We start from the raw sequence: 27,948 nt of genomic DNA, 5'->3' as shown, positions 1-27,948 counted from the left end.
GCAAAGCAAAGAGACTCCAGAGCACACACACATCCAGCGATATCCTGGCTTTACTTTGGGAAAAACACCATCCGGACACACGGCTTGTGGGTTTTGTGTTTCTTTCTTTTCTTTTTTTTTTTTTTTTATCTTTTCTTCATTTGTTTTAAAACAATATAAGTGCAGCAGCACTTCTCACAGTAGAATATAATGGTCAATTTTAGTATAAAAGAAAAAACATTCTCAGAGATTTGTAAATGCACTTAGTGCTTGAACAGGCCTTTCAGGGATACAGTACCTCTCTTCCGAGCACAATCACCTTGGGCTTCATCAGGGTAGTTTTCCTTCTTTATCCATTAGACATCGAAAACACTTTGTACTCTGTGGTGTGGAGCTGTTTTTGAATGAGTAACTCTATTAAAGACGTCATTACACGTAATGAAGAACGGACCCTAATGAGCGGTTCGGAACTGAAAAGAGAAAAGGAGGAGGTATGCGAGTGCCCCCGGTACCGCGGTCACCTCTAACCCAGCACCAAGGTAGAACTGACAGTAAAGGGGGAAATGGAACAGCCTGGAAGTGTGAGACCTGGGGTGGGAAAGGGGCTGGGGAGGGGGTACTGAACCCCTTGGTTGAACGGGAATAGGAGCCAGTGGCCAACGCGGGGCCGGGCGAGGAGGAGGAGGAAGAGGGGTGTGAGGAGACTCTGTAGCAGCCAACACGTAGATGTACAGCCTAGTCACTACAAAAAAATAACAGAACTTGGAGAACAAAACAATCTGTTCAAGTTTCAAGTGGTTTCCTCTTAAACAGCCTCCAGACTGTCCCCAGTTATTAGCTTTAATCAAAGCAGTGCAAGTTACGGACTTCAGCTACAGGTCAGGCGCCGGCTCCCTGCGGGCACCGGGCTGGCACCGGCTGCGGTGAGCCCGGCACGGGGGCTCTGCCCCGCACGGAGCCAGCCGGGCGCCCGCAGGGTCGGAGCCTCCTCTCCCTGGATAGCAGCAACTCGTAGCGATTCCCTGTTCACATTCGTGGAGATAAAACTGATTTCTGAGCTATAGAGATAGACAAGCGGTCCTTGGTCCTCCCGGCGGGATGCGGGTGAATCCAGTCTGGGGACCCCGGGGAAATGCCAGTGTCCCGGGAGCCCTTTCGGCAGCCGACCCCGTGTGTCCCCATCCCCGTCCCCCTGCCACCATGGCTGCCGCGGTCCGGGCCCCGCGCGGGGAGCGCGGCTCGTGCCGGGATCCTCGCCCTGGCTTTGGGAAAAGCAGCATCGGTTCCTTATCTGTAGACGGGCAGGCGGATGTGGGCGTGCTGGTGGTCCAAGAGCCTTGGCACAGACACGGTCTCGTAGCCCTTGCCCAGCATCTGCTCCTTGATGCAGGGCGGGTGGATGTCATTGATGAGATACTCCAGGGACTGGAGGCTGCTGCTGAGGATGGAGGTATTGCAGAGGGTCTTACTGGGCAGCCCCTCGCCCGGGGGCACCCCCAGCTCGCGGGGCCCGGCGCCCAGCTCCGGCGGGTTGTAACAGTCGCTGTTGGGGGTCACCAAGATGCTGTTCCAAGGAGGGGCGAAGTATTGCCCCACCGAGAAGTTGCCGTGCATGCAGTTCAACGGGGACGAGCTCACCTTCTCGGCCGCGCCGCCCAGCGCGTAGGGCCGCGACGCAGCCGCGCACGACTCGGGGGACTTGCTGAGGGCCCCCCCGCTGTACATGCGCAGGTGCTGCTGCTGCTGCTGCTGCTTCTGCTGCCACACCAGGTAGTCCATGCCCTCGGGGTACACCCCCGCCTTGGGTGCCAGGGCCGCGGTCGGGTTGGAGCCCAGCGCCAGCTCGGCGCCCTTGCGGCACTCGGGCAGCACGGCGCCGGCGTAGGCACCGGTGAAGGCGCCGTGCTTGGCCGGGCTGGGGTTGGCGGCCACCACGGCCGGGCAGCCCGGCTGCGCGCCCTGCGCCTGGCACTGCTGATTGATCTGGTAGATGATGCTCTGGATGGAGGGCAGGTTGGACGGCGGCAGCGCCAGGCTCCTGCCCGCCAGCGGCAGCACGGAGGCTGCCACCGTCACGTTGGGGGGCACGGGACCCTCCAGCTGCTTCTGGCCACCGTGGTAGCTCAGCTGCCCGGCGCAGGAGGGACCTTGAGCTAAAGTGCTTGACGCGGGGTAGGGAGCGACGCCGACCTGGGCGGGCGAGAGCTTAGTCCGCTTCCCCTCCGAGTTCTTCACCACGCTTTTGCCGGAGGCTTTGACGATGGCCAGGAGACCCTGGTAGCCGCCGGCGTGCAGGGGGTAGGGGCTGTACCGCTGCCCCGTGGTGTCGTAGCCATTGACCGTCCGGTTAAGGTGCTTGTGCTGGGGGACCCTGATGTTGGTGGGGAAGATCTTGATGGTCAGCGGGCTGTTGGCCACCTTCTGTGCGTAGGCATCCAGCTCGGCGGGGCTGGGGTAGCGCGGGGAATGCATCGGTGCCGCCGTCTCGCCTGCGGGAGCGAAGCACAGGGTGAATCCGGTGCCTTGGGGAAGCGGGGACCCGGCACCCCCACCACGCATCACCCGCTGCCGGCAGAAACCAGGTCACGGCACCAACCTGCCCCCTCCCGCTGACGGAGCCACTTGTAAGTGGCCTAAAATAAACTCGGTGTGGAGAATGGAAATGTCACTTTACCCAACGGGGGAATCTTTCTCCGAGATTGGATTTAAACTACATTATACAAGCAATTTCATGGGTGCTTTGCGCTGCTACGAGAACCTCACCAAAAATGGAAGAGCGTTGCATTTACCAGCCATAAATCAGCAGTTCCTATAATGAGCACAAAAATGTCACTTTTATGCAATTTTACAGATGAACAAAACTGGTGAAATTAACTGTGGTAACCTACTGGAGTCAGCAAAAGCCACTGCCGGGGAAAAAAATGGATATATGCATCTAGTTTTGTTCCTTTCAAACTCTTTCCCGAGCAAGTTTCTGCCATTCTGGTGTGAAAACTCATTTGTCGTACCCATTATACTTTCATTTGGAGTTTATCTTGAGTATCCAATGAGCCACCAACTGTGAAAATGATTAAATCTACAAAATCTATCTAATAGATGGAATAAATTAGGTGTTTAAAACCTCCACGCACACACATGCATATACAGAGGCACATGCACACACATGCCAGCATGCAGGGGATGATGTCTGCTCCCCCAGCCCTCCTAAGGGATGCCTGCAGCATCCCGGGAACGCCAGACCCAATGTGTGCCCCAGAGACAGGATTTACAAGGGAGAGGTGCTCAAAAGTGGGGGGTTTGGGGCTGCGACCCCCTTAATGAGGAGCCCTTCCCCTGATGCGGGTCAATCTCGGATGCTCTCAAGCAGCACATCCCCACAGTACCCGGGGAAAGGGACCGCAGACACTCAGTGTCCCTGCAAGGGAGCACTTAGCTCCGGATGCCACCGGCACCAGCGATTCCTGGTGCCACCATGTGCTTCCATGGTGGCAAAGTCACCGTGGAATAGCTGCGCCATCAGGTGCATCCAGCACACCTAACCGAGCCGTTACACTGGCCTGCCTCAATCCTACTCCGAGGGATGCTGCCCGCACACACGGGAACAGCGTTAGGACCGGGACTCAGCGCGCTGTGTGGGGATGCAGGAGCGGGGCCTCTCCCCATCCTCTCCTCCCGAGCAGTGCAGCAGTAATTGCAGAGGCAGCACGGCGGAGCGCTCACCAGCCATTCCCCCCATTAAGCAAACGTTATGGGCTTTTTACAGGTGTCTTAAATAGACGTTGTTATTAACGAGTGTATTAAGCCAATTAAAACCAGGGACTCTGAGCAGGATTTAATGGAGCTGCCGGGAGAGACAGGAGGCACCGCAGCTCCCTATGGCATGGCATCCCGGCCTGCACCATCCAACCATGGACCATCCAACCTCCGGGAAGCTCCGGAGCCCGGGTGGCCTTGCAGAGCTGCACGGGGCACACAGGAGCATGGGCACAGTGCACGGAGCCACGCACATCTGCATTCCCCTTCACGCCGGCACCGCTGTCCTTGGAGGTGGCAGCATCGTGAATACTCAATTAACACGACACTAATTAGCTGGTGACACTTGCAGAATCCCTAATGAGCCCATTCCATGGAAACGCTCCTTTCCAAGGGAAAATATTAAAAGAAAAGGGGACACTGATGGAGAGAGGAGGGAGGCAGCATCGCCCATGGCCACCGTGGCCAAAAAGCCATCCCCAAGCACTGGGACAGCAGCGATGCTTTTGGGACAGCCCCATGCAGCATATAGTGGCACAGCAGAGCTGCCCACACCAGTGAGCCAAGCCCGGCCAAGGGTATCCCACTCGTGATCCCCAGTGCTGGTGTGTGCCCAGGGAATGCCGCATCCAACAGCGATCCGGCCGATGGGAGAGCCTTTGTCACCTCTCTGCACCAGCTGGGCTGGCTGTGAGATGCCTCCAGCCCGGTGTGCTGTCACATGGAGGGTGATGCACCGAACAGGGAGCTTTCCAATGGGATGCAATTCCTGCTTTCCAATGGGATGCAATTCCTGCTTTCCAATGGGATGCAATTCCAGCTTTCCAATGGGATGCAATTCCTGCTTCCAATGGGATGCAATTCCAGCTTTCCAATGGGATGCAATTCCAGCTTTCCAATGGGATGCAATTACTGCAAGAGGCAAACTCTCCCCAGCCAACCAACTGGCCACCGCCAGCACTCACCAGGCACCTCTTCCACTTGGACCATCGGAGCCATCACACCGGGATCTCCTCCCTAAATCCAAGCACCGGGCACAGGGACAGGCCTCCATCCACAGCGATGCTTCCCTGGCTCCCTCCCTCAGCAGTGTTCCCACGGGATGCGGCCAGCATGCTCCCCGCTCCGAGCATTCCCTCCCTCCCTGACCTGCTCTATTTTCCCAGCCTGCACTCAATAACAGCTAAATAATTGAATCTGCTCAGCAGCCAAAGATTTGGGTTGAATTTTATTGGAATTTTAAATTGTTTTGTTTCCTCAGTATTTTATTACTGTAAATGGAAAATGCATTGCCCGCAGTAATAATCCGATGGCTTTTTATATTACTCCGAGCTCCTGCTCCCAGCATTATTGGAAAGCCAGGCAGAAACGAGAAGCCATTATAATGGCAGCACAGGCTTATAAGATTACGCCTCCAGCTAAACAACTTTTTACTTCAGCAAATTGGCCACCAAACCCGGCTCCAGACACAGATGTAAATCCCAGACCCCACCGGTGCTGCGAGCCGGAATAAATCCCTCTTTATGGGTCAGAGAGTTCTGGCCCTGCTGTGCCCCCAGCAGCAAAATGTCCAACAGCGATGGGGGTGCCTTGAGAAACACACCCCCCCCCCCCGAAAGCCTCTCCTGGCATGTGCATGCACTGCCTGTGTCCCATGTATCCCCTGCATCCCCCACACCCCTGCATCCCCCATACCCCTGCATCCCTCCTATCACCCGTATCCCTCGCATCACCATCATCTCCTGTACCCCCTTTTTTCCTCAGCATCTCCCATATCCTGTTTCCCCAGCATCTCTGATATCTCTCCATCCCCTGTTTCCCCAGCATCTCTGATATCTCTCCATCCCGTTTCCCCAGCATCCCTGATATCTCTCCATCCCCTGTTTCCCCAGCATCCCTGATATCTCTCCATCCCCTGTTTCCCCAGCATCCCTGATATCTCTCCATCCCCTGTTTCCCCAGCATCCCTGATATCTCTCCATCCCCTGTTACCCCTGCATCCTCTGCATCCCCAGACACTCCTACGCCACGTCCAGCTGCAGCCACAATCCTCAAGCGCTAGGAAAGAAGGAAAGATGGGGAGAAAGGAGGGGAAGGGAGCAAACCAAAGCCGTCCTTAGGGTGGAAGAGACCAAAGCCAACCAGAGACCAACCATACAGGGCTTGTGCTCGCAGGAGTCCACCAGCACAAACCCACAACAGTCCCCAATTACCCCAGCCTGGCTCCACTGGGACACAATGGGCGCCAGTTAAGCCCAGCTGCCGGGCCCCTAATTAACCCTGATTTTAACCGTACACTTTTAAAGGCACTAAAGCGGTTACAAAGTGGAGAACAAGGCAAGGTTAATAGCGCAGACCTAAATTGCAGGCCCGCGGGGCCCGGGCCCCATAGCAATAATAGACCTGTCTGTGCTGCTCAGCTGTCAGTCAGGCGAACAATTCGGCACCCGAGGAGCTCACAGGAGCTGCATCGGGGCTCTGGGAATCGGCGTCTGCTCCGTGAAAGCAGTTGGGGATCAAAACGGCGCCAGGAAAGATGCTCAGCACCAGGAAGGATGCTCAACACCGGGAAAGAAGTGCATCATCAGGAAGGATGCTTGATAATGAGGAGGATGCTTGGTACCAGGAGGGATGCTTGGTACCAAGGAGGATGCTTGGCACCAGGAAGGATGCTTGATAATGAGGAGGATGCTTGGTACCAGGAGGGATGCTTGGTACCAAGGAGGATGCTTGGCACCAGGAAGGATGCTTGATAATGAGAAGGATGCTTGGTACCAGGAGGGATGCTTGGCACCAGGAAGGATGCTTGATAATGAGAAGGATGCTTGGTACCAGGAGGGATGCTTGGCACCAGAGAGGATGCTTGGTACCAGGAGGGATGCTTGGTACCAGGAGGGATGCTTGGTACCAAGGAGGATGCTTGGCAACAGGAAGGATGCTTAGGACCAGGAAGGACAGGAAGGATGCTTCGTGCTGCTCCCACAGCCCCTGCTATCCCCAGGCCTGTGCTGGCAGCAGCATCCCTGCCTGAGCCCCCTCTTCCCTGGATGAGGGTGAGCACCTGCACCAGCAATTTATGGCTTTAATTTTCAGGCCATGATGCTGCAGGAGACCCTGCACTCCCCAGGGCGTTTGTCCCACTCTGGAAGGGGACAGTGAGCAGGACACTGGGGTACGTCCTGGGAATCAGCACTGGTACCAACACAGCCCTGAGCAAGGACTCAGCACGGACAACCCGAACAGCAGCACATGGCACCTAACCGGTTAACAGCCACACGAAAGACAGCCACTGCATCCCTGCCTCCATCCCCTCCCTCCTCCTCCAGACAAGATGGGACAAACCTGAGTTTTACACATCGAAAGCACTAAAATCTCTTGCAATAAATGAAAGAAGGAATCTGGGCAGTAAATCCTTATCAAGCTGCTGATGGCGAAGCTGCAGATGGAAGCTACCTGGTGCCTTGCTTGAGCCCTGCCTCCTATGGCCCCAAAGGAAAACTCTTCTCACCCCTATCTCCAGGCAACCCTGCACAAGGAACACCCAAGGGCTTGGCCATGGTTTTCTGCCTTGAACCACAACATGAAGCCCCAATTGCTCTGCCCTCATGTGGTCCCATTGCCGCATTCCCTCCAGGAAAGGGCATTTCATGGGGGTCACCCTGCATCCTCCCCCTCCCCATCCTCTCTGTCCTTCTCCATCCTCACCCTCCCTCCCACCCTGGAAAGCAAAGCTCTGGGTTCTGCTCCTGCTCTGCCTCCCGGAGCCAGAGGGGCAAAAGGGCAGCAATTAGGCAGGATGTGTAATTAGCAGAGGTGGGAAGGGGAGCGATGCTGAGAGCAGGGGGTGGATGCAGGAGGAGCTGCTCAGCGATCAACCTGCCAATGGCTCCCATTAAAAACTAACAGGGCTGCAGCCTCCAAATGAATTCAACTCTGTGAGAGCCGAGCGCTCGTCCCCTGGCTCCGCGGGGACGCAGCACGGAGATCCCAATGTCTCCAAAGCCTTAAAAAGCATCCAAAATCCCATTTTTCTCTGCCTGTGACAGTGGGAACAGATTTTGGGAGAGCGAAACCCTAAATATTTGCAAATTGCTTGGGAGAAATATCAATATTTGGGAAACACTTGGAAGAAACATCAATGTTTGGAAAATACTCGGGAAGAAAACAAACAAAACCTGGTGTATTTCACAAATCAAGGAAGTCCTTGAAGTCTGTGGTCCGAGCCACAGATGGCAAGGCTGGCACCGGCTGCCAGCGTGGCACAGAGCAGGGTGCTGGCACCGGGAGCACGGCAAATCACCGGGGGTCCCAGTTGGAGCTGGGGGGGTCACTGGGGGATGCCCAGACCCACAGTGAACCATAGCCCCGAGCTGGTTTTGGGGTGCAGAGGGGGGCAGCCAGCACCCCCAGAGGGGGGCACCCCTGAGCAGCACCCAGCCCTGAGCTGGTTTTGGGGTGCAGAGGGGGGCACCGATGCTGCTACCCCTGCACCACTCACCCCGCACCAGGCAGGTCGCGCTGCTGTCACACTGTGAAGAAAGAGCAGTGGTTTCTATGGTGACGGTGTCCCCAGGATGGGTAGCACAGAGGCAGGATGCTGTTGGGGTCCCTGGACCCCCGGCAAGGACGGCAGCCACCCATAACCACCATCACCCTCAGCATCACTGCTGCTGCCCCCCGAAACACTGCATCCCTGCTGCAGAACCCCCCACACACACACTCCCCAGACCCTAAAAGCACCCCCCGGTGCGAGGAGATGAGAGACAAACGCCCCGGCTCCGGGGGCCTCAATGAAAACCAACTCCAGAGATAACAGTGGGAGAAATCCATCTGGATAACCGTAGGTGGCAAACCCCGCGCCGGAGCCGTAATCTGCAAAGACAACGGAATTCATGACAAAGCACAAAGGGAAGCGCCGGGCTCCGCCGTCCCCAGCTCTTCATCCGTTAACGCGCTCCCGTTTTAGGCTGACATGTCATTTCAGGCGGGCCTTTTCTGCCTCCCCTTTCTTCTCCCCCTGCTCGGCGCGCTGCTCTGCCGAGGCGGCTGCTGAATTGGATCACCTCAGGGCGAGCACTTTATTATCTGCAGTCAAAGCGTCACCACAAATACCCGTCTACACACACACGTGTCACTTCCCATTTGTCTCCTCCACGAGGTATTAGCGCACCGCCGCCACCGGCGCGGCAAAGCCCAGCGGCACCGCGCTGGAGGATGCCCTGGTGCTGCCCTGATGCTACCCCAGCGCCACCCTTAAGAGACCAAGGGGTCACCCCAACTGCACCGCGATGCCACCCCAGTACTGCCCCAGTGCCACCTAACACTGCCCCAGCGCAGCCCTGATGCCGCTGAGGCCACCCCAACACAACGCAATCCCATGCCAGCCCAACGTCATCCTGATATAGCCCCAGTGCCACCCCACTGCTGCCCAGTGCTTTCCTAACGCCACCCTTCTGTCATCCAACACAGCCCCAGTACAGCCCTGATGCCACCCTGATGGCCCCTGGTGCCATTCTACCAAGAGGAAGAGGAGGGACCCCACTGCAGCTCCTCCCAGCCACTCCCCGGCCCCTCTGCTTGGTCACCGATGGTGAATCAGCATTTGAATGGTTTTAATACACAGATTCTGCACCCCAAATGTGGCTGCTGGTGCCCATGGGACCCCATCCCTGCTCAGGGGAGCAGAATGGGCACCCCTATGTCAGCAGATGCCCCATCCCTGGGTCTGCAGTCCCACACAGCCCCATTGGTACCCAAGAACCTGCTCCATGCCCAATGGACACAACCCAAACCCCCATCATGTGCTGGGGCATTATGAGTGAATCCCACGCAAACACCAGGGCTCTGACCCGGTGGCCCTGGCACGGAGCAGCCCATCCTCACCCATCCACCCCACACACACACACGCACGTGACCCATTGAGAAGCAGCTTTGCAGCGTTTCCTGGCAAGGAAAGTGCAAGTCAACAGCACATTTTGGGCAGGGCAGTTAATTGAACTCCTTTTTACGGCACGCATATAAATACACAGAGCCATCATTAACCGATCCCTTCCAGAAACTGGAAATGAAAGAATTAATCTTACTTCACTCATGTGTAACCCCTCATGAAATTAAAATGATATTTTATGGGTGTGTACGAAAGCAGAGCCTCGCTGCAGCTACTCTAATGAAAATGCCCTTGGAATCGGCAGAATTGGGGAATGAGGAGCCATTAAAACCCGTTTATCCCATACGCAATTAAACAGTTTTATCACTGATGAGAGGCACCCCCACGGGTCAGTGTGAGAGCATGGGTGACCCTGGAGCTGGGTCCCTGGCACCGCCTCTCGTTAGGGTTTTAACGCCCCAGCTCTTGGCTCCTACCATCCCTTAGGAGCCATTTCTCACACCGTTCCCACTGGGCTGAGGTCCCATGGGACCAACAAGGGACAGGCCAAGGGGAATGGCTTGAACCTGCCAGAGGGGAGACTGAGATGAGCTCTCAGGCAGAAGCTCTTCCCTGTGAGGGTGCTGAGGCGCTGGCACAGGGTGCCCAGAGAAGCTGTGGCTGCCCCATCCCTGGCAGTGCTCAAGGCCAGGTTGGACACAGGGGCTTGGAGCAAGCTGCTCCAGTGGAAGGGGTCCCTGCCCGTGGCAGGGGTTGGAGCTGGAGGAGCTTTAAGGTCCCTTGAACCCAACCCAGTCAGTCTATGGTTCTATGCCCCCCAGCCCCAGCCTCACCAGAAGGATGCTCGTGGTGAGATGTGACGTTAGCCTTCAGGAGCACTCATCCTGCACCCCACAGCCTCACGCCAGCAGCATGGTGCTGGCTGACGGAGGGCACGCAGACAGGAACATGTAATTAAATACAAGGCACCGCGACAGCGCTGCAGAGAGCAGGAGCGGCAGAGGTGGGCCAAGCCGAGAGTGGTATTATTTGATTTATAATTTAAATAAAGCTCAGGATTCCTGTAATGTGCACAGAATAAAATCAGAAGGGACCAGGCTGCTGGAGTTAATTGGACGTGATATTTTCCTGAGGATGCTGCTTCTCCGCAGGCTCCTGCTCCTCGGCTGGATGCAGGCAGGGCTCCAGGCACCCTCCTGCATCCTCAAGGATGCATCGCTGCCATGCCAGGATGCAGCTTTGGGATCAGCGGCAAGGGGAGCAGGCTGCTGCCATAAACTGGCACCGCAGCAAAGTCACCCACAGCAGTTACTAGGATGGATTTCACGGGATGCAGCGAGCCCACACCGGCACGTGGGGCACTGAGACAAGGTGGGGGGGGGACAGCAATTAGGGGGAGAGCCAAGGGGCAGAGCTGGGGGGGGGAAGGCAGCGGGGCCGGCAGCTCCCAGCACGGGTGGAATTACTGAGCTCACCTTTTACATGAAATTAATACCAAAATTAATCAGCGGCGCGGGCAGGGTAATAGGATTTCACAGTGGTGCCGGGCCAGACGGCCAGCGCGCCCGGAGCCAGACTCATTTAATATCCACAGAAACAATGCCAGAGGACAGGAATAAGACCCATAAAGATAATTACTGAGATACTCAGGAGCAAATTAAGCAATCAGAGGCACTTCTAAACTGTGCCTCGTTTGAAGAGGATGCTCGGTGGCGAGGTGCAGGGGGCTCGGCCCCGGCTCCCGGCCCCTCTGCGCCGCGCTTCCCGCAGGTGCCATCAATAAAGGAGGGGAAATCTTCCCAGCCGGATGCGTGGCCCTGGATGTCAGCTGCAATTTAATCTGCAGGAGCGGGAGCGATGCGCTGGGGCTGCCCGCAATGAGCCGGAGCAGGCAGGCAGCTAAACTTTGATTAAGGTGACCTGGTTGGCAGCACCCAGCGGCAAGCGCGGCACAGGGGGGGGGGCAGGCAGGGATATTGGCTGCCACTGCACACCATCTACCGCAGGGATACATCTGGAGCGGGACGAGCCTCAGGGATCTCGGGTGAGCCCGCTCCTGCCCCAAGGGATGTGGTGCAATCAGCCAGAAGCCCCAGTGCTCCATCCCGCTTGGGGACTGACTTTGCAGCTCACCCTCCTCCCATCAGCATGGCTCAGAGACCTCAGCACCGCAGGGATGGGACCCTCCAAGAGCGGGCCCCCCTACCCTGGGTGACTTGGTGACACCCCGTATGGGCTCCCATTCCCCAAACCTTACTTTAGCATCATCTATGGTAGGGTGGGAAACACCTGGGAGCACCAGCCTCCCCAGCAGCAGTGGGCTCCTGGGCTTCATCCCCATGAACCGAGATGGCCCTGGGCTCAGCCTGGGATGGGTGGATGTATCCTGACCTCAGCATCACACTGGACTTGACACAGAGATTCCCAGTGCCGAACACCTCTGGAAAACCCTGCCATGGGTCTCGGAGCGTGTGGGCATGGCTGAGCTAACAACCTGTGGCAACGCAGTGCACCAGGAGCCAGAGCCTGGTGCCAGCCCTGCGTTGCTCAGGCGCAATGGATGAGGCAACATCTGTTTCCTTTCCAGACACCAACAAAGGGACGACCGGAGCAGCACCGTGAGCTCCTGTGTGGCACAAGCACACGGGGTCCACACATGCACCCAAATGCTTTGCATCTGCGCTGAGACCCCCTGATTGCTGACACCCCTTTGGGTGCCTGGGGACAAACACCTCGGGAGGCACCGATCCCACCTATCCCTGTGACCACTGATGCACACACACGTGTGCTTCCCTGCCTGCAACACCTGGGCGCCCATCACCCTGCCTCTGGCCTGGCACCCTGCTCCCGGCCGCGATGCTGTGCCAAACCCTGGGGAGCTTCACCCCAAAAACTAACCCTCCGTGCTGCCAGACCCTATCAGAGTGATGCTGCGGGTCCCCAGCATCCCCTAAACCCCAGTCAGGGTACCCAGGTAGAGGGGAAAAACAGATCGCCATGAAAATAGAGATCATTAAACAAATGCCCAGGGGCTGTCACAGCCTAACAAGCAGAGCTTTAGCAGCTGATTTGTCTTCAGCCAGCAATGTTTAAAAATCCAACTGAGACCAGCAGAAAAATATCCACTCCCCTCTTTAAAACACACATTCATCACTTGAGAATCTTAATGCGCCTTTCCCAGCCGGGGAGGTCAAACACGCCTGCCTAAAGCAGGCTCATTAAATATACATTTAATCACGGTTTGGATTGAGAGACAAAGGCTGGGAGAGACAGGTGCTTTGCTGGAGTGACCTTTTGGATCCCATTTTAATGTAACTGGTTTACAGCTTATCTGAAAGGCCAGCTCTGGGGGAAGGCGAGCAGCAGCCAAATGGGGAAGGTAATTAGGGGGGGAAGGGATGGGGAGGTTTGGGGGGCTGCGGAGCAGGCGACAGCAGCATCCTCTGCGCCGCTTCCAGGCAGCTCTGCAACATGTCCTGAAGTTCCACTTATCAACCAGAGCAACCCAATTTAATTTGCTTATCTCCTCTCCTTCCTCCCTCCCCGCTTCTGCTGCTCTGTTTAATTATCAGCGGTTAAAGAAATGTCTTTTTCAATAGGGGAAGCAGCATCAAAGCGGGCGCATCTCTGCGCGTGTCCCCCCCCGGACCCGGGGCACTTACACTTGCGCGGCTCCAGCGCCTTGTTGGGGCAGGCGAGGTGCTGGGCTGGGGGGTTCTGGGTCCTCTGCAGACACGCCAGCATGGTCCTGGCCTCCGGGCGGGCAGCGCCGGCCCCGCTGCCAGCCTGTGCCCTGCGGAGAGGAGAGGGAATCCGGTCAGGAGCTGCCCATCACCATCCTGCTCATCCGGCCTCTCCCTGGGCAATGGAGCTGCAGCAGGAGCCCCCGGCGCCGCACGCTGCTCAGAGCCCTTCCCTCCTTCACGGATAACAACTCCGGGAGCCTTAAAGAAATATGAATGTGTATAAAATAAACATGAAGGGCTCAGCGGGCGAGTCGTGCTCCCTGCAAAGCTTCCCACCCTTCCCAGCGGGAACGGGGCAGAGCCGGGATGCCCCTCCGGCACCAGTGCCAGCGTGCCAATCGGTGCCTCCTGGCAATAGAGGATCCCGCCGGCTCCGGGCAAGGCTGGGGAAAGGCAGTGTTAAAATCCCATCGGGGTCCTGGGATCTGCCGCCAGCTCCCAGCTGGCATCAAAAACCTGCTCGACAAAAGCCGGAGGGGTCAAGCCAAAGTCACCGCCGCCACCGCTCTGCTCATTGTACGTCCTTCGGCAGCCGCCACCGAGGGCATGAATTATAACCAGTTGCTGCTGACACCCTCCCACTGCTCCGGCTGGCGCGGGGAGGGAGATTCCCACTTGGAGAGGGCAGGGAGACGTGGGCAGGAGCAGCAGAAAAGCAGGCAGCGGTGCCGGTCCTCCGGCATCGCAGCTTCGGAGCCGTTGCTCTCCCAGCTGAACATTTACTGATGGCTCAGTGTCATAGGTGGAGGTCACAGATGGGGGTCACGGCCGGGTCCGTCACTTCACGTGCTCCATCATGGGGGAATCATCCTCCGGCAGCCAGCTGGGATGCTTCCCGGATGCCTCAGTGCTGGCAAACAGCACGTGCAGGGGAGCAGGCGGTGGCCTTGGGTTCACACCAGCAGAGATCTGGTCCCAGAGCTGTGCCCGGGGCTCTCCTTGCTCCACCGCTCTCAACGTCCCCCTTCAAAACACGCCTTTGCAGCCAGCGAGGACACGCAGGTGATGGTACCCGCTTGCTCCCGCTCCGTGCCCCACTCCACCAGGCAAGGGGGGTCCCAGGCTGGCAACGGGATATCAGCGCCGAGGCCAGGCTCTGCCCAAGGGTGCTATGGGGGTCTCCCCCCATCCCCTCCGTGCTGCAAAGCAGGGGGCAAGGGAAGAGACTCATTATCGAAAGGTGTGAGGAGCAGGCGGGGAGGAGGAAGTCATCTGATACGAAGCAGGTGTCTGGAGAACCCAAATTGTGCTGTTTTCTCCTAATAATGAAGTATTCATGAGTAAAAGCCTTTTTCACTACTTTCTTAAGATACTAATTTCACAACAAGCGCCTTGTTACCATGCAATTATTCCAATCGTGCATTTCTCCCAGATTCCATCTGTCCTCGCGCTCTCTAAATGAAAGACAATCATGTAACCACCTTTCATTATTCACTATTTTACTTTCAGCAAAGGTACCCTGAAAGAAATGATTTCCTCTGAAAGGGACTTTTATTCAGTTTCAAAACCAATTTTCTCCTATTACTGTCTTAAAAAAAAAGCAGGAGGGGGGCAGGGAGGTGTTTTTATTTCATGCATTACATCTCCTTTGTTAACGCAGCTCGCAGTAAAAGCAGCCCTATCCATTTTCTGGCTTCGATTTCTGGTAATTTTAAAATATGCCATTACAATCAGGCAGAAATTATACAGTTTGAAAAGAGAATGAAGTGCTTCTTATTCAGAGGCTGAGCGAGCGCACTTGACTGCCGGGGAGCTCGCCTCTCCCCGCCGGGACTCGGGGTTCATTACACAGCTCCTGCGTGCGCGCTGGCACCGCAGCGCTTCTGCGTCCGCTCCGACCGCATCCCCACGGGATGGCCCCTATGGGATGGCATCAGCTCTGGCCATACCTGAGCCCCAGCTCTGCAGTGAGCTCAGGGCTGGCGTCCTGCCCCGTGTCACCATCTGGCCGATTAGCGGGCGGACGTCACCGCCTCCCCTGCAGCCGGGCCAGCTCCGCGCCGGGACGCTGCCCCCGTGCCCCTGGTAAACAGGGGCTGGGGATGATGCCAGACGTGCATCGGGTCCCTGATGATTCCCAGGGGAATCAGGGCTGAGGGCAAGGAGAAAGCCCCCAGGGATGGGGGTGGCGTGGGGTGAGCGGACAGGGCAACAGCCACCGATCGGGGTGCTGACCAGAGGGTGAGGATGCAGCCCCAGGACAGGGCTGAACCGTGCTGATGGCCGGCCACAGGAGCTGTTGGCAACCTTAGTCCTGGGGACCCTGCCCTTGGCAGGGGGCTGGAACTGGATGAGCTTTAAGATCCCTTAAACCATTCCATGATTCCATGATAAATAAAGCCACCAATTAACTCAGACTCCAGGTTTGTCCCCATTTCCCACCGTTACGCAGTGAGGACAAGTATGCCAACAACTATGCTGCGTTCCACCCCACCCCAAGAGGCACACATCATAACCACCATGACCCCACACATGCCACAACCCCAGCCCTCTGTCCCAGCCCCTAAAGCACGCGTAGGCGAGAGGGTGGGCGCCGGCACAATGGGCATCTGTGCCGCGGTGGCATGTCACTAATGCCGCTCAGCAAAGCCCCTGAATCAGCTGATGGGAATTGGGCACTGGGCTGGCCCGATGCTTAGCGCCGGCTTAGTTAGCTCCATCTGCATTTGAACTAATTCCAATCAGCAGGATCCGATTTAGTTCAAGCTGCTCTGGCTCTTCTGTGGCAGGAAAGACAACACTCAGCAGTTTTGCCCAACCACCCCAAGCCTCGGCCCAGCCAGCGGCACATGGCGAGAGGGGTCCCTTGGGGACATCCAGAGCAGGGTCCCCCAGGAGTCCCGCATCCCACAGCATCGCTCCCCAGCGCTGGCATCACTCCCTCCATCCCCTCTCTGCCTGCTCCTTCCCCCCCCAACCCGTGCAGGGTAATTTCGGAGCTCAATCTCTCCATCGCTCTATTTATAAGCCCAAGGACTTTGTGACTTTAATGAAAACACAAACCCAACACCCTCCATGCCTAAAGCCCCCGCGCCGGGAGGGTTTGGCACCTCCTCTGACATCAGTGCCTGATAAATCGGGCTTATCTCCTACGAGAGCCCTGCGAAGGTCCCTCCGGCGAGATAAGGCCCTGCAGCTGTCGATGGAGGCTTTCGCAGGCGAGGATTTAGATAAAGGAAAATGTGACGGGAGGGGGGGAACAACAGAAAAGAGGAATCTTTAAAGTCTCAGCCTGAACCGGGTCCGTGCTGCAGACCCGGCAGAGCCGCCCTTGGTCACCATCCAGGCTCTGGTGCAACCCATGCACACCCTTGCACAAGCTTTATCGGGGCGTTCTGGGGTGTAACCACCTAAAAAGGGAGGGTTCGGAAGGGGAGAAGGAGCGGGGATGCTGCAGAGTCACAGCGCCGTGTCTCCCACTCCTGCTATTAAAAGCAGCGCTGGGTTCGGCGCAAGGACAGGAGGTGACAGGGTCACCCCGCTAGGAGAGCAGCAGGAGGCTTCTGACAGCACCAGACAGACAGACAGACAGCGTGGGAGCGGGGCCAAGGCTGGCAGCGCTCTCACAAGCTGGCAGCACTGATAAATTAAGCAAAGGCTCTTGCTGGTCCCTGGTGCCCCGAGTACAACACAGCCACCTCAGCCCTCATCCCTCACTGCTGGGACGGAGAAACCCACCAGGGAGCTCCCCTTCCCCATGGACATCGGGGCTACCCCACAGCAGCCCCATCATAGCCACTGCCAGCATCCCCGGTCCTCACAGACACTGGTTTCCCATCAGACAGCAAGGGTGAGGAGGTGCTGGAGGAGGAAGGCTTCCCCTCAGCACACAGAGGGGGCCCATCCTATCCCAAGGCAACCGGGACCCCGGCTGGCACCGCCGCCTGGCACCACCACGGTTGTGCCAGCTCCTGTCCATCTCCCATCCAGCACCAGATTTATGGTGCCACGGCAACGCAGGGGACACAGTACCGGGTGAGCGACGCCGCATCTTAGCCCTGCAAGGGGCGAGGATGGGAAAGGTCACCCCGCCATAAATCACAGCAAGCAGAGGATGAAACAGAGCAGCGAGTTCGGCACCGACCTCCCTCCCGCTCCATCCCACCCTGCTAATCCGCTCCCCTCCGCGCGCTCCAGCCCCGGGCCTTTCAGGGGGCCCTGTTAATAATTAAATGTTAATCTAAAAAGCAATTTTAGCTGCAGTGCTGCAGATCTGGTTAGAGATTACATTAGCATGTAAGAGTCAAGGGTAATTTTCTCTAACCCCTCTTGTGATCTTTAAAACCCGCGGATCTTAAAGCAACACCAGCTCCTCTGATTAAAATTGGAAGCTGGGGTTTGCAACGGATAATGATGCTGGAAGTGATTATTTTGCTGCTTGGGATCTCGCCGGGGTGCAGGAGAGTGAGGCACTGGGAAAGTGACCTGTGTCCTATGGGGAAGGTGACTGGGGTGAGCCCAGACTCGACTGGCACCCCACAGAGCTGTGCCCTCAGCTTATGGGTCTGACCCCACTCAGCTCTATGCCCGGGGGGTCCCTCCCCTCCCAATTCCTCTATCATGCCCCGTCCTGCAAGATAGAGCCTGCGGGGAGAACCTCACGGATGGGGTGCACATCCCAGCGCAGATGCAGGTGCACATCCCAGTGGAGATGCTCCTGCAGCAGCTCCAAGGAGAAACCCCTTCAAGAAAACCAACATCAAAGAATACCCCAAAACATCCCTTAGCTCGCAAGAGGGGCAGGGATGGGGACACGGCAGAGGACACAGGCAAATCGCTTCCCAACCAGTACAAGTGACCTGATGGAAGAAAGAAGGCAGGAGCTGTGTCCCTAATGATGGCATTAAAAACCCCAGCAATCCGAGTGCTGTTGAGCACTTGCAGACATCCTCGCGCAGGGCTCGGGCAGCCTGGTTAAATTTATGTGTCAGCTTGAAGGAGGCCTCTCATCAAATGAGCTATTTTGAGCGGAGATTAAAGATCTATTTTAGCTGCGAGCGGGAACAGCTCTCGAACAGGTTAATAATGATCCTAGAAACCCAAATGTCCCCAGTGCCCCGGGGGCTGAGCAGCCAGAGCCCTGGGCAGCACCGCACGAGGCTCCCTGAGCAGGGAGGGCGAGGGACCCTGCTGCAGCGTCCCCCCCAACCCGCTGCCGTGCTTGCAGGGAGGAAGAGCCCCGGCGCTGGTGCGGGGAGGAGCGCGGGCTGAGCAGGCGTGGGTAATTGGAAGTGGCAGAGGCTGGCGCGCCGCTGCAGAGGAGGTCATGACGTGGGCCTGAGAGCGCAACGCCAGCAGCGAGGAAGGGGGGGAACGGCCCCGTTAGCAAAGGTCAGGGCCCCGCTCGGGTTCCTTTGGTGGTTTTGGCAGAGCCTGGCTCTGCTGGAGTGCGTCTGGGTCCCAACGGGACCCCAGTGCAGCGCGCGGGCAGGACCTGCCTGTAAGGGCATATCCCTTCTTAGCCTGGTGCCTTGTGGGAGCAACATGCTGCCCCAGGGGGGCTTTGAAGCAAAAACCTGACTCAGCCGACACAGTCACACCGTGCCTCCCATCCTGCACATGGATGGAGGCAGAGGGGCCAAGAGGATGATGCCCAGAAGAAAGAGCATCCTCAGAATGCTCCACAGACTTTTGGTACCAGCCCCAGCAGCGATACAGGATGAAACCATCAGGAAAGCCAAGCAGCCGCATGGAGGTCTCCAGAGCAGCAACTAAATCAACCTGCACCCCACGAACTAGGAGCCCAAGCCGGGGTCCCATCCGTTGCCTGGGTGCACGCATCACCCACATCCCCACCCGAGACCCAACAGACTCAACACTTCAGAGACCAAAGCTCCCCAGCACCCACCCCAGGGCCTCGCTGTGGCAACAGGGGACCTGGAGTGGCCGTGGTGATGACGGCAGCACCGCGGTGGCGGTGCCCAGCCCGTCCGGCTGCACCGTGCACCACAGCCTGGTGCACGCCACGCGGTAATTACAGCCCCGAGCGCCGGGGCTGTGAAAGAATCTGACGAAGGAATCCAGGGTAGATCGCGCTGCTGAAATTACTATAATCAAAGGCTTTCACAAAGGCTTCAAATGCAACCAATTACCCTGAAAGGCGAGGCAAGAAAGAAAACAAATTAATGTGTTTGCACAGAGCCTCGGCGGCAGCGCACACATTGCCCCGCACCGCCCTCGACCCCGGCCGGCCCTGGGGCCTGCTCCCATCCCTGCATCCCGCTCCCCATCCCCAGGTACCAGCTCCCCGCTGCCACCGCTGCTCCCCGTCCCCGCAGCCTGCCCCGTCGCCGCTGCCGCGGGGTGCAGCTGCACACAAAGGGGCTCTGTGCCCGTCCCTCACCCCACAGCCGGCCGCTGCCCCCCGGGCACACAAAAGCCCTGCCTGTGCCCGGGTCCGGCGCAGGCTCTGGAGCTTGCCAGGGTGGCCTGAGGAAACCTCCCTCCCTCCTCCATGGCACTGGCTGGTGCCCGGGGGTGAGGGGAGCCATGGGGTGCTCAAAGACACCCATTGAGCATCACCCCACTGATACATGGGGATGCTATGCATGGTGGGGACCACCACCCTCACACCTCCTTACGCTTCGTCTGAGCTGTCAGTCTCAAGGAAAAGAGGGGGGAAAAAAAGGGAAAAAATAATAAAAATCAACTTTGCTCTTTTAATATTTAACGAGAGTCCATCACCCTGAGTCTGTTTGGTGATATAAAGCTCTGGAGATTTAAACCCTTCTCACCCGGCGAGATGGAAATGAATGGTGCTCTTTAATGAGCTGGTTCAGCAGAAAAGATAGATTTCTGAGATTACTGTAGGAATTCTTATAATTGATGTGTACTTTTGTAACGAGGATTATACCACCATCCGGTCACATAATTCCAGCTCTTCCCCCTCTACTTCTCCCAAGCTCACCCTGCTTTCGGGGTTCCCTGCGGGTGAGGGACCAGCTTGTGCCCCCGAGGGGAGAAAACAATGCAATGAGGCGGGGGGGGAGAAGAAAAAGACAAAGAATTAACGAGGCTTTTCCTCTTTAGCTGCAGACAACCTGCACGGGAAAGCCAGGCACGGCTGAGATTCCTCTCTTTGCTTTCCAAAGCCCTGCTCTGCCCGCCCCGATCCGAGGCCGGAGGAGCTGCTGAATGGCGAGTAATTAAAAGGAAGGGAGAACAATACCCGCGGCTGGCGAGGAACGAGGAGTTTCCCCTCCGCTGTTTATAGCGATTGTATGAAAATGTACGAGGCGGGCTGGGACGCGCTGACAGCCGCGCCGGAGCAGCCGTGATTGCGAGCTGGCTGCTCCCCCGCCTGATTGGCATTAATTGTGCGCGTTTGCAAAGCAGAACGCAAAGTCTGACATGAGCTGCGAGCCAACATTTCTCCCTAATAGTCTCAATGATTGCGACGAGAGCTGATGATTGTTGGGGGGGGGGGGGGGGGTGTTAATAGGGCCGGAGAACAGCAATGCGGATCCTCCTGGTGGGGATGAGGGCCGGGCTGTGTCGTCCCCCCCCGCTCCACCCCTGTCCCCATCCGCCCTTGTGTGTGCAAGGGGAGATGCTCCTGCCCCAGCCGCTGGCTCTGCCCCATAGCAAGGGGAGGCTGCAGGGTGAGGGGTGTCCCCACCCTGGCTGCGCCCTAAGGGAAGCACTGGGCCGCCTTGGTCCCATGGGTGTCCCAAATGAAGCCGGGACCCCAGCAGCGACCACATCCTCACCAAGCACTTGCAGGAAGGGCTGATGGTGAGAGCGAGAAGGGAGAGCCACCTGCAACCCCCCCGCCACTAAGAGCAGAGCTCGTTATTAAAAGCTAATTAACAAAGCCTGAGCTTCCCAGACTTTTTACTGCCTTTTTGGATGTCCTTGAGCTTCACCGCTGCACAGAGGCCCGCGGGAGGACGGGTGGGCTGTGGAGACCAGCACAGGATGCTCCGGCTGCAGCAGAGCCAGAGCCAGAGCAGCACAAAACCCTCCCCTGCGCAGCCCCGACCCGTCCAGGTTTACAGGGGAGGAAAAATCAATGGCATCGATCCACAATACAAAGTGGGAACGTGGCGCTGGCAGCCGGCATCTGACCGGGGCTGTGCAGAGGACGTGGCCGGGGGTCACCCAGCAGGGGACACAGCTCGGGTCACATCAATGGGGACGGGGGACATGGCCCAGGGTTACAGTGCTGGGGATGGGGACAGGGCAGCACCGACGACCGCCCTGCATGCACTGGGCCCCTCTGGGCAGGGATCAATGCTGCCCGTCCACGTGCCATAAACCATCGCAGCAGCAGATAAGACACATCCAGGGTGTGTGGGTGGCCCTTGGCTGTGTCCTTGCCACAGCTGGCACCCACCCAGCCTTCTCCAGGGCCACCACACAGCCCTCTGGGACAGACAGGGAGCTCCAGGCTCTTTATCATCTGTGTTGGCCAATGCATCACTCGGCTTTGGGCTTTCTGAGCTCACTATTAATAGTTCCCAGATGAAAAGGAATAAAGACTCGGTCCCTCTCCTCCTTTCCCCCCTTGCCAACAAAAAAAGTCTGTAAAGAAGAGCTATAAAACTGGCTTGTTATCTCACCTAGCGAGGCTCAGCCTGTATGTTATTGCTAATTGGGTATAACATCCTTGTCTTGTTCTGCTCTCTGAAGCTAAATCAAGAAAGCACCACTGCTGCGAACTAATTATATCTCTGGACTGCAGACTCCAGCTTGTCTTCCCCTTTATTGAGTTAAAAAATGGTCACTAACCTTAATCTCTCATATTCCCAAGCATTAGGGCTGCTGAAAAACCACCGCTTCCACCTGCATCCCAGTCTGGGCTGAGAAAGATGGAGCACATGTTCCAGCAAAGGTTTTGTGCTGCTCTGGGACCCAGCCCAGGCACAGCCTGGAGGTGCCCATCTCTGCACACCAAGACCACCACAGCACCAAATCTTCTTCTTACAGCGAAGTTTAAGCTTATTTCATTATGTTTTTAAAGTCTGAACCCTGGGCAGCATCCCCACGCCTCGAGCTCACCAGATGTGAGCAGATGCGAGCATCTGCGTCAAGCACGCACGAACTAACAGGACTGGATGCTGCTCCAGTTCATCCACATCAACTCCCAGTCCCAGCCCACGATGAAACCTGATGGTCCTATTCATACTGGTGCTCACCATGGGTCCCCCATAGGGGCAAGGACACCACGGCTACTGGCTGCACCACTGCAGGTAGCTACAACCAAAGCACTGCGGTTACCAGAGCACTATGGTGCTTCCAGGGCACAAACCTCCCAGCACAGAAAGAGAGGGGACAACCAGACCCCAAAGGGCACCGAGAAGGGCAGTGGGGCTTTGGCACTGCAGCCATGAGGGTGATCCCGTCCCTCCTTCACCAGCCACACAAGGGGGGATATTTAAGCAGAAATACAAGGCTGTGGGTCAGAAGAGCGATGCCACCGAGCCCAGCGCCATCCCCCTGCCGGGGGGACCCACACAGATGGTGCTGCTTTCCAAAGGGAAAGCCAAGCTCCAGCCCTCCCTGCAAGCCAAGAGCATCCCTTAAAAAATTGATACTTCCCTGACTATTAATTAACCTGAACCACTTAAAACCGCCTTCAATTTGTCAGGTTTAACTGCCAGCTCTGCTCGGTAAATCAAGCGCTGCGTGCAGATGGAGGCTGCAGGGAAGGGAGCAGGCAGCGAGCGGGGCACCGTGTGCCATGCTCACCATCCCATCCTCCCCGAGAGCACCAACCACGACACTCCCACCCTGCAGTGAGCCGGGACACGGCATTAAACAGGGGGGCTGCAGAGCACCCCACGCCGCATCATTCCCATCTCCCCCACAGCACTCTTGCTGTGCAACGAAGGCTGAATTTGGCAGCAATGTGAATATTTCTCTCTGACAGCAAAACCTCCCCGCTGCAGGGTATTAAGGCTTTATTAGTGTGTGGTTACCAGCGACGCTAAGCCAGCCTTTGCTCTAGCAGAGATGACCTACAAGAGGCAGATGGTGACAGAGAACCCCAACCCTGGGACGTGCCTTTCCTCCATAGGACTGCACACCCCGGTCCCACATGAGGGGATAGAGACAGGGTCCAGAGACGGGTCCCCCCAACAAAACCCCTCTCCTCACACAGGGCCAGCCCCTCTGCAACGCCTCCTGATGCTGGGGCCGCCCCTGGCCCCCGCACTGCTCTCGCCGGTTTGGGTTAACCCGCTGATGTATTCTCTCCACAGCAAAAGGAGTCCCAGGGGCTATAAAACCTCCCAGCAGGCTCCCGTCAGTCTCAGGTCATTAACTTTCTTTCATTGGGAGTTTGTTTACAGCCAGCCATAAATAGCGGCGCGGGCGCCGGGACGGGTGCGACAGGACCCGTGCGGGAGGGCGCAGTGCCCCGGCTCCAGGGCACCCGCTCCGGCGGTGCTCATCCCACCGTGTCAGTGCCTCCCCCGTGCCCCGTGTTCGCCATTCCAAGTGCTGCCCACGGTGCCATCAAACTGCCTCAGCCCTGCAAATTGATGGGGTCACCTTGTGCGTGGCCAGAGGGAGCTGGGGAACGCGCTTGGGTGCGCTTGAGGCTCCACTGTGGTGTTTAAGAGGAAGAGGAGGAGGAAGGTAGCCGGGCCAAGCTGGCCCTGTGGGTGAGCTGCCTCCAGGCCCTGCTCTGTGGCCCTCACACAGACCAGCACCGGCTGCAGAGGGAGCACAGCCCCTGCGCCCATCACAAGCACCCACCTCGCATTAGGACCTCTGCATGTTCAAGATGCACACAGAGCCCCAGGAAGGACCCCAACATCCCTCGTCTCACTGGGCTGATTTACCAGCATGGAGGTGCAAAGCAGAAAAGCCAAGCACACAACTAGCACAGCACCGCAATCCTGCTCTGCACACCAGGGCTGCTCCGTGCATGAGCACACCCAGGATGGTCTTGGAGCAACACATCCCACTGCCTGCCCAAGAGATGCACCCACACTGCTGCCAATGCCCCAACACCAGGAGCACACCCCGTTAGCACACAAGAACCCCGTTAACTCCTCAGGAGGCTCCAGTGTGGCCCTGGGTTGGGAGGTGGCCGGGTGCAGGTGCCCAGGGCTGGCAATAAGACCGCAGCTCACCGGGAGCTTTATCTGCTCTAAGTGACCCACCAGCTGTGGCTCCACTACAGCACCGGGAAGCACCAGCACTGAGCTCCCCACTGCTGACCCATAGCATCACCATCACCACCACGCTGGCTTGGATGCCCAGAGCAGGGCTCAGTAGCATGACCCCCCCCAAAAAAACCTTGTTCTAGGCTGCAAAGGGGAGCTTGATTTCACAGGGTGACTATAGGAACCCAGCCCAGCAGCACCCCAAGCTGCACGGTGGGGAGCTGAGAGGTTAAAATGCCAAACTCACACCTAGTGACTTCTGCTCTTGCACCCGTCCCTGGGAGAGCAGGGACTGGCCAAAAAAAATCACAGCCTCGTCACTCACAGTCCCCCAAGGCTCTGGAAATATCTATCTTTTAAACCATCCACTGGCACACAACCTGTAATCAGAGCAACACAAATAGCCCCTGCTTCCCATGTAAATTAAAAACACCCATTAGGCAGATTTCAAAAGATGTCAGTAGGCTTATAATTATACACGACATCCTTCCGAGATAAAAGCGATTACCGGGGATGCAAATCACTTAGCAACCAATCAGTGCCCCCAGAGTGCAAAGCACTGACCAGCCATCCATTTTCGCCTCGTCCTTTTATTCCCTGCATCGAGCAAATACAAACACAGATAAAGAGAGGCACAATAGCTCTTGACACGCAAATAGGTTAACATAATAAAGCCAGCTTTAGCCGGCTCACTCGAGGGAGAAAAGCAATTCTCAGGCAAGCAGGAGGTAATAAAACAGGGCTTTTGTGTTCCTGGCTCCCATTCTCACCCCTGCGCCAGCTTTGCGGCATTAGCTGATAGGCATCGTGGTTTGATTGAATTACCTTTCATGAATATTAGCTTTTTGAGGAATGCGCAGGCAGAAGAGAAAGAAATGTCTTATTTCTTTGCATGCATGCGCCCGCTGCAGACGGACATGCGGCGGCAGATGCCGGCGGGGCCGGGAGCGGGGTCCTGCAGGTGCAGCCCCCGATCCTCCCCCCACCAGCTGCAGCATCCCTGCGGGGGGGGGCACCGGCAGCGGCCCCCCCACTTCCCCCAGCACCAAACACCACCCCAAAAGACCGCATCCTGCCGGGAAAGATGTCCTGCTCTGATCCCCATCGCCCCGGAGCCGCATCCCTGGTACCCGGCAGCAGGAGGGCGCAGGGAGGGCTGGATCCCCCCTAACATTTAGGCTTCACCGCAGGTTTCCCAGCACAAGTTCAGGCCATGCAGGGAAACCCGCTTCAGGCGAAATGAACTCAGCTGCCTGGCAGGATGCAAAGCCCGGCGCTGATGCTGCGGGCACGGCGGGAGCAGCTCGGTGTGGATCACTGCTGCGGGGTCGTGGGACACCAGAGACCCTCGGTCCTCGGACCCAGAGCCCTTCCTAGGCAGGGCAGGAGCCTGCGATCAAAACGCAGCACCAGGAGGGAACAGGCTCCCCAGGGATGGATGCGTGTTCAAGGCATAAAATCAGGCAGATAACCAGAGAGGCTTGAAACCCGAGATAATGTGGCCCCCAGCAGCAGCCACCCCATCTCCTCCCTCCGTGGGCTTCTCAGCTCCAGCCTGGGGATAAATTGAGATATTTCAGCTTTTAATGACACCCTCAGCTGAAACGGGCTCCTCTGGCAGCCCACACTGCTCCGTGCCCCACCGGTACCGTCCCACTCATTCCTAAAGCCGGGATAAGAAGCCAGACTCCCGAAAAGCCAGGCTTTCCCTCCCCCAGGGCTACACACAAGGTCAGAAGAAGGCACCGCGGTGAGAGCTTCCCTCTCCTGCTACAGCGTCGAGGCAGCCTGACCCAAGCCCACAGCTCACCCAAGCACCCGAAAATCCACTTCTGAAAGTCTTATGGATCCTTAATAAGGAAAAGTCCCTCCCGAGGAGCCGGGATCCCCACGTACCCCCTGCCAGGGATGTTTCCCACCTCACATGCCAGCACAGGAGCCCGTGTGCCAAGGCTTTGCCAGCCACGGTCCCACCACAGCACTGGAGCCCGGCACACCAGATGGCAAAACCCCACCACAGGGGCACGGGAAGGTACAAAACTGCCAAATCCCACCAAATCATCCCGAGCAAGATGCAGGATATTCCCTAGCGAGGAGCCGCATGGCTCTGCCCTGCCCGCAGACCCCCATGGCCCGGAATGCTCTGTCCTCCATGGAAACACATCGCCCGCCCGGGCGAGCTGCCTGCAGCCTCCGAACAGGAGCATCCCTATAGCAGGGAGATGCACATATACACACACAAAACCTCCTTACAGAGCCACCTGTGCCCCGACAATGAGGGCCAGGCAAACCACCGCTGCCCGATGCCGAGCAAATTCCCCCCTTGGAAAACACCAAGCACGGATGTAAAACTTCCCCACCGCCTTTCCCGGGAATAAACCCGCAGGGCCGGAGCCGTGGCACGGTGTCACCTGCAGCAAGCTGCCTCCGGCTCCCCGCATCCAGGCCCTGCCTCTCCGGCCATTCAATCCCTACGATCTGGCGGCTCTCCCCGGAGCCGGATCGGGATGCTGGGACCACGGGAACACCTCGGGTTTGGTCGGGAGCGAGCCGGAAAGGCGGCACAACCCTCTCGGCCCCGCTGGCAGCCTCGGTGGACGCCCGGCAGCGATGCCCATGAGCTCCTGGGAACCACGGTGCCTCGGTGAATCGTATTCCCAGCGATCCAGATGATGCCGCAGGGATGCTCCCTCCGCAGCGGGGCTTGTGCTGGGAGATGCGTGCTCGGTGGCGGCAGGCGGGGAGACGGGATTCTCCGTGAAGCATCGCCGCTGGATCCTGCTCCTCTCGGCTCCTCGGTGACCGGCGGTATCCGCACCGGCGGGGCTCCCGCTCCGGTGTTCCCGTTGGGCTCTTCCCCGCCGCCCCTTTCTCCGGGCGAGGAGAAAATCCCCTATTTTCCAGTGGGGAAGGGACGGCAGCAGCAGCTCCCGGACGGCTCCGCTGGAAGTGTCTCAGCTTTCCTCATGGAGGCACCCGTGGATATTTTATTTCCACTCCCGAGTCGGGCGACCCGAAAAAGCCATTTAAAAAAAAAAATTAAAAATAAAAAATAACGGGGAACAAAAAACAAAACCACAAAAGTTGCTCCCGTTCCTCTCCGGTAGCGACGGCCGAGCCGGGCCCTGGCTGCCGGCAGCAGCTCCGACCCCGCCGTTCCTTCCCCGCGGCTGCGCGGCCGGGGGAAACCGAGCCCCGCCGGGCTCCGCGTTGCGGCGGCGCCGCCTCCGATGCGCCCCAGGAGCCGGAGCCCCCCCCGGTCCTCCCCCCCCCCCCCCCCTCCGCACGGCGCCGGTGATTTCCCTCCCCCGTTCCCCCCTCCCTCCCCATCGCTCGCCGCCGTTTACCGTCAGAGCTGGATCCGGGCCGGCTCCGGCCGCTGCGGTGCGGGGCTCTCCGGGCCGCCCCCCCCGGGCCGCGCAGCAGCAGCGGCGGCGGCGCCCGCCCGGCCCCGCGCCCCGCCCCGTGC

General features: G+C 57.8%; 1 protein-coding gene across 1 annotated transcript; it reads right to left on the bottom strand.

Annotated features, from left to right (window-relative positions):
* Positions 1 to 32: 32 nt before the first annotated feature.
* FAM222A (family with sequence similarity 222 member A) lies at positions 33 to 27,916 on the bottom strand. Its single transcript, XM_062615557.1, has 3 exons — positions 27,827 to 27,916; positions 13,282 to 13,412; positions 33 to 2,468 (listed from the first exon to the last, which is right to left on the bottom strand). Exons 2-3 carry the CDS (start codon positions 13,361 to 13,363, stop codon positions 1,267 to 1,269), a joined length of 1,284 nt encoding a protein of 427 aa, XP_062471541.1. The 5' UTR covers positions 13,364 to 13,412; positions 27,827 to 27,916; the 3' UTR covers positions 33 to 1,266.
* Between the last annotated feature and the right edge of the window lie 32 nt (positions 27,917 to 27,948).

This window comes from Pezoporus occidentalis, unplaced genomic scaffold, assembly GCF_034315485.1.
Source record: "Pezoporus occidentalis ecotype Australia unplaced genomic scaffold, CSIRO_AGI_Poc_V1 ctg102, whole genome shotgun sequence".
NCBI lineage: Eukaryota > Metazoa > Chordata > Aves > Psittaciformes > Psittacidae > Pezoporus > Pezoporus occidentalis.
The sequence above is the reverse complement of the archived record's forward strand: the minus strand, read 5'-3'. Positions and strand labels throughout refer to the sequence as shown.